General features: G+C 38.2%; 1 protein-coding gene across 1 annotated transcript in view; it reads left to right on the top strand.

Moving 5' to 3' along the window:
- Positions 1-861: 861 nt before the first annotated feature.
- The window catches only part of PTPN13 (protein tyrosine phosphatase, non-receptor type 13 (APO-1/CD95 (Fas)-associated phosphatase)), a 133,472-nt gene continuing 127,078 nt past the window's right edge, over positions 862-7,255 (top strand). Inside the window, exons 1-2 of the mRNA XM_008568306.1 lie at positions 862-892; positions 2,113-2,291. Of these exons, the coding sequence (XP_008566528.1) occupies positions 862-892; positions 2,113-2,291 (210 nt within the window). The remainder of the gene's footprint in view (positions 893-2,112; positions 2,292-7,255) is intronic.

Genomic DNA, 7,255 nt, shown 5'->3' with positions numbered 1-7,255 from the left:
TTTGAACCCTCGGCGGGAGCGCCGCCACACTCCCAAGCGGCGCACTGTAGCAGTGCGCCACCAGGCCGGCCCCCCTTGTCAGTCATTTAAAGGGCTTCTTGTTCTATAGGATCTAGAGCTTGAGATTTATATCTTTTGGTGGTGTACTTTCTTGATTTTTTGTATTTCTGGCATCTTTTCTTTGATGTTTATTCCTTGTGGCAGGGGGTTTCACAGTCCACAGGTTTGACACTATTGACTGACTAAGATGTTGCTGTGGTTGCCAATATGGTACGGCTACCTCAGTGACTCCCTGTTCTGTGCGCTCTGGCCCAGGCTGCTGGGATGCACTGAGGCACCGCAGAGCGTGTGGTCTCTGCAGAGCTTCCCCTTCCCCTGCAGGATGTCTCCCTGCTCTGTGCGCGCTAGGCCAGACTTGGGATGGAGCCGGGTGGCAGCGGTGAAGCCTACCTGCTGCTGGATCATGAGGCGGCAGCCTCCCCACAGGGTGTGTGGACTCTACGGAGTTTCTATCTCCCTTGCTGGATGACTCTGTGTTTGGTACACATTGGGCCGGGCTGCTGGATTGCTTGGCAGCAGCGTGGACCCTGTGGAATTCCCGCCTCCCCTGCCGGGTCTGCACTGGGCTAGGCTGGGAATGAAGCCAGGTGGTGGTGGTGAGGCCTACCTGTTGGATCACGCAGTGGCAGCCCTGCAGGGCGTGTGGTCTCCGCGGAGCTTCTGACTGTCCCGCTGGACGTCTCCCTGTCTCGGCCGCAGGTTGATTCGCTTCCAGCTCCAGGGATGGGCGGGTGGGGGCAGGGAGTCAGAAGCCGCGGTCACCGCTGCAGCCCAGGGTGACACACACCGGCTCAGGCCTCCATGTTTCCACGTCTGCGGCTGCGGCTGCGAGGTGGGCCACGGCGCACCGGTGGGTCACGCACGCGGGTTGGGGGAATATTCCCGGTTCTTGGCAGGGTAAAGACACCCTTTCGAAGCCATTCCTTTGCGCCAATTCTGGGACAGAGCGCGGGCCTCAGGCTGCTTCTACTTGTGGCGGAAAAGTGGCAGGCAGCTCTCCTCTTCCACCATCTGGACCTCCTTCCCAAAGATATGTTTTGACTAAAAAGAAACTTTGTAATTAGAAACCTTACTAATCCAAACCTGATGAATTTTCAAAGGAATTTATTTCTGTCAGTTTCAGAACAGTATAGTCTAAATCAGGGAATCTTAACATGGAGTCCATAAATGGGCTATAAATGGATCCATGAACTCTAGAATTTGTATACAGAGTTTTATGTTTGTGGGTAGTGTCCTTGAAAGAGAGACCATAGGTTTCAACAATTTCTCAGAGGAATCCATGACACAAAGTTTAAGAACTACTGATTCTTATTCATATTTATATATCACTGTGATATAATACTTGACCCTAGTTCAATTCTTTTTTAACAATTAAACTTTTATTTATCTATTTATTTTTTGAAGGATAACATCATAAATCAAATTTAAAGTCAATTGATAAAGGAACACATTTAACACTCAAAGATTAACATCCTTAATGCAAAAAGAACTCTTAAAAATGAATCAGAAAAATCTAAGCAGAAATCTGGTGAAGGACATGAGCAGAAAAGTTACACACCCCAAAGAAACACACATGGCTAATAAGAACTCTCTAAGATGCTGTTGCAGGGAGGGTGGGGCTGGCCCTGTTCTCCTGTCTGAGGACGCTGGGTGGCTGGCTCTGTTGCTTGCCTGGTTGTGTGGGCAGGGGTGGGGCTTGAAGCCCATGGTCCCTGTCTCAGGATCCCAGGTGGCTGGCTCCATTGCTTGCCTGGTTGTCAAATCAACTTTAATTCTCATGAACAACAATATAAGTTCTCAATTTCTAGTTTCTAGAAATTCCAGATTTTGAAAGATTAAGCCATGTTAAGGCATTGTTGCTAATAATGGTAGCAGTTGTATTTGTATGAAGCCCACTCTCTTTTTGTCGCATGTTGATTTATTGTATGTAACTGTACATTAACATCTATATGAACAGAGTGGGCTGTCAGTTGAAGTGATTTCTATTTTCTCTGCTTATAATTTTAAGCAATTAACCTTTCTTTTTTCTTTTTATTTGGTGCAATTACAAAGTAAGCCTAGCTGATCCTGCTGCCCTTGGCTTCATCATTTCTCCGTGGTCTCTGCTGTTGCTGCCGTCTGGTAGTGTGTCATTTACAGATGAAAATATTTCCAATCAGGATCTTCGAGCATTCACTGCACCAGAGGTTCTTCAAAATCAATCACTAACTTCTTTCTCAGATGTTGAAAAGGTAACTGTTAAATCTTTTTTGTTTGATTTTGTTTTTTATTTTCATGGGGGCAAGTAAAGACAATGGTCTCACCTACTTCAACTTTCTGAAAATATTTGTTGAATTTAAATGATCATGTATTCCAAGAAGTTCATATTTGTTCTATTAAAGAATTCAAAATAGTTCTATAAAAATTTATGGATCTTAGAAAAAATATGAAAAAAAATGTGTACCATTATTAATTCATGTTTACAAATATTAAATGCCTGCTGTGTATAAAACACTGTTCATGAGGAAGATACAAAATAGAAAGTTGACCCTTATTAGCAAGTATAGAACAATCTATATAACATTTGGCAGGATGAAATAAATGCTGTGTAGAGGGATAAAGTGTTTTGAGAATCTACAAGAAGAGCAATTAATTTTTAGTATAGAATGATATCATAGAGAAGGTTGCATTTGCTTTGGGCTATGAAGAATTAGAATTTAGGTAAGTGAAAATAGGTAGAAAGGAAATTCCAATCAGAGTTATTAGTATAGGCAACAGCAAGAAGTAAAAAATTGTCCACTGTGATTGGAGAATGGTTGGGCAGACCAGCTAGGCTAGAGCATTCACTATCTATAGGGCTGAGGTTAAAGAAAGAAAGGGAGGCTATATATAGATCAGAATGAGGAAGATTTTGAATACCAGGACTTGAGATTTTCTTCATAGGCAGTGGGGATCTGTCATATTTTTAGGAACATTATATGATGTGATTTGTGATTTTGGAGGTTAAGTTTGACAAAAATAAATAACTGGTGGAGATAGAAGATTTCATGGGAATCTAATTGGGGAGCTTTGATAATGTGTGGAAATTAACTGACAACAATGTAATGCCTTGGGCATATAAAGGAGTGGATGAATGGCATACAGCGGAGGCAATACTGACAGTCTGACAGTTCATTTCATGGAACAATGAAGAAGGAAAAATTTTATGATAGAAATACCCAATCTGACTATGGTGATGTCATTAACTTCAGAATAAGATCTAATTTCATTGTCAATGCTATGAAACAAAAACTTCAGACAACTATACATTGTGTTGTGTAGCAAACTGTGGGTAATTTAGATATGGAGCTCTGGTGAATTCAGAACTGGCTATGAATATCCTTTCCTATACGTTGTTCCACATAAGTGTAAAAATTAACCTAATAATTTCCCAATATTAAAATTGTTAAATCAAAAAGTGTGTGCATTTTAAATTTTGATATACATTGCTATACAATTCCTATCCAAAGGAAGCATACTAATTTATCTTTCAACTGACAATCAGAAGAATGTTTCCCTTTTCAGAGATAGAGTGTGTGTGTGTGTCGTGTATGTATGTTGTGTGTGTGTATGATGATTAAGCTGGAGGAATGCATTTTGATTTGAGCCATCAATTGTGTATCTGAAAAAAAGACTGACAAGAATTGGTAGTGTGAATCCAGGCTTATCTGCCTTTCATATTCCATGAACTACTTAAGAATTTTGAGAGATACAAGCAACCAATGAAAGGAGACAATAGCTATGAGGTATAGGTAATGCTTAAGGTATTATTAGCCCTAAGAAATTTCACATTACATGAGATGAGGTATTTGAAAAGGACTTTGTATACTATAGCGTGTATACAGTCTTGGCCTTTGTTAGGTATCATGAAAGTATTCAAATGTTCCGGTGATGTTTTACTAAGCTGCATACGTAGTTATTCATTCTTATTCTTATTTAAACAATAAGCATACATTTTGTATATCATATGACTCATTTCATAATAAACATTCTAAAAACTGAGGGCAATTAGAAAGTTAGAAATAGGTATGGTGTCAGTACAAATTATTTAACCCCTGAAATTTCTGGGTCTTAATTGAGCTTCAGGATGTCTACAAACCAATGAAATGGCACATACTAAGTTATATGTGTATGAGCACTTTGAAGGGAGGTAAATAACTTCATCAGTCTCAGATGGGTCTGGTAACCTCAAAAAAAATAAAAACTGCTGCAATATAGCAAAGCCATGGATATCTTTGTTTTAAAAATCTCTACTGAATTATAGGAGACTTCATTCTTTAATTATGAATAATTTTGCATAGGTATCTATGAATTCTTTCTGTAGGCATTTAATATACACAATAAATTTAAAAAGTGCTTAGTAGAAATTTCAGGTGCCCAGGTGCTTTCGTGATTAGCTGAGGGGTTTCCCAATTTGCTTTGATGTCAAGATACCCAAACAAGTAAATCCTGTGTTTAGGAACAACTGTTAGACCATATGTTTGGGAAAGTGATTGAAGCTATTCAATATTCTATTATTATGTTAAGTGTTTAGGAGCAAGTGTTGGGGATAGGATGGGTGTGGGATTTTTGCCATTACCATGATAAAGTTGATTTCCTTGTGAGTCTAATTGGAACTTCTAACTTTAAAACCTCCAGTGCAATTCTAAATATAAAGAAAATCAAAGACAAGTTCCTTGACCCTATTCAGTTTACAACATAGACATAAAGCAAACGTCAGAGGAATAGCCATACATTCTACTATTCTGGTTTTAAAGTGGCAAGGACATTTTGAAAAAAAAGATGGTAACTGTATCTAATAACTTTCATGAGTTAAGGATATGCTATTAACTAGCATTCAGTAAATGCTTGCTGTTGACGACACATACATTTTTTATGATGCTCAGTGCTTAGTGCTGTATTGTGAATACTAGTCAGTGTTTAGTAAGATCTTGACACATGAAAATATTCCTTTCATTCAATGGGACTTCAAAGTCTTTTGTAAACTGTACATATACATTTGTATGAAAAAATTTACCTTACTACCAGCTATATAAATAGGCATTTTCGTTTATTTATCTTAAAATTTTGCTTTTCAAGATAACATCATTTTAAATAATTAGACAGGTTTATACAGGCTACACTAAGCTTTTTGATTCCCTGGCTTTTCCCTTTTACTGGGTAATTTTCTATTTCCTGTTTGCTTAGCACACGACGTGCTTATTTGACAGTTCTTTTGAAATCACTTTGACGGGATAGAACCTGAATCAAATTCTTGCTGTAATTTCTCTTCAAGAATACTGATGTATACCATGGATTTGTACTACACTCCTGATAAACTAAAGGAACCTTACTCTAAATGATCATTGCCACTAATTTGCAGTCCAAGTATCAAGAATTGTTGCTCCTACTGTCTCTGTTCTTGAAAATCAAGAATCATCTTTAGAAGGACAATACTAGTAATTCTACTTCCTCAACCTTAGCAGAAGCCTCAACTGAACTTGACAAAAAAGATTGAAGGCCTTCAACCACACTAAACTATATTTATTCTGTGTTAAATCTTATTAATTCATCTTCTTTCCCCTCCTTTCATTCATTCATTTGTAAATTTGACAAATGTATTTGTTGTATGCTAGGATTCTGAGTGTCACTGAAGAAGAAACTCAGGATTGTCTAGTGGCAGAATCCAACATGTAATCACATAATTAAGTTGAAGTTTTTAATTGCTGGGATGTAGAGATATTACCTCACACCCATCAGGATGGCCACCATCAAAAGAACAGAAAAAAACAATTGCTGGCGAGAATGCAGAGAAATTGGAACTCTTGTGCATTGTTGGTGGGAATGTAAAATTGTTCAGTCACTGTAGAAAACAGTATGGAGGTTTCCCAAAAAAATTAAAAATAAAACTACCATATCACCCAGCAATCTGAGGTTATAAAAGAATTCAAATCAGGATCTCAAAGAGATATTTGCACACCCATATTCATTGCATCATTATTCATAATAGCCAAGCACTGGAGGCAATACAAATGTTCACTGACAGACGAATGGATAAAGAAAATGTGGTATATACATACAATAAATATTACGCAGCCTTAAAAAAAAAGGAAATCCTGTCACATGCCGCAACATGGATAAGCCTCAAAGACATTATGCTAAGCAAAATAAGCCAATCACAAAAGGACAAATACTATATGATTCCACTCATATGAAGTATCTAAAGTAGTCAAAATTATAGAAACAGAAAGTAGAAAGGTGAGTGCCAAGGACTGAGGGGAGAGGGAATTAGTGTTAAATGGATATAGAATTTCAGTTTTGTAAGGTGAAGTAGTTCCAAAAATCTGTTGCACAACAATGTGAATATATATATGCCACTACTGGTATGTACACTTAAAATGGTTAAAGTAGCAAATTTAACATTATGGGGTTTTTACCACAGTAAAAAAAAGACACCCAAACATTGGTTTTTTTTTTTTTTTAGAAGATGACCAGTAAGGGGATCTTAACCCTTGACTTGATGTTGTCAGCTCCACACTCTCCCAAGTGAGCTAACCGGCCATCCCTATATAGGGATCCGAACCCATGGCCTTGGTGTTATCAGCACCACACTCTCCCGAGTGAGCCATGGGCCGGCCCCCAAATATTGGGGTTTTGATAGGTACAAAAGCATTATAGGAATTTAGCTCTTTAAGTATCACTTTACTGTACTGTGTTCCACTAGCTAAAAAACTAATTTCTGGTAATATGTTATTTAGTGTCAGTTGCTTAATGTGTTACTCTTGTCATGTATCATCATATCAGTCTTTAAATATATAGCATCTTAACTTGAAGGAATAATTGTTATGAAACTTAACTCCATGAGAGAGAGAGATAGGGGACCAGGTTGGATCCTAAAACATCCTACTTGTGGCAGATCCCTGTGCCATTCTACAATTGGTGGGTTCCCTCTAAAGCATGAAAACACATTTTGGTTTGTAGTCATGTACAACTATACTAGTATTCCTAGCTCTACAGTAGTTTAGGGTTAAATCAGTTATCAGATATGTTGTTAAGATATTTGGGTATATCTCAGAAACCAGCCAAGGGTTCTTCTCAGATATGTTAAGTATGATGGAATGTAGAAGATAAAGGGGCAGGGGGTGGTTAATTTTAAAATTAGAAAATGACAACTTGCTGTTTCAAGCTTTTAAAATAA

The sequence above is a fragment of the Galeopterus variegatus genome, unplaced genomic scaffold (assembly GCF_000696425.1).
Source record: "Galeopterus variegatus unplaced genomic scaffold, G_variegatus-3.0.2 Scaffold396, whole genome shotgun sequence".
Lineage (NCBI taxonomy): Eukaryota > Metazoa > Chordata > Mammalia > Dermoptera > Cynocephalidae > Galeopterus > Galeopterus variegatus.
This window is presented reverse-complemented; position numbering and strand designations above follow the sequence as displayed.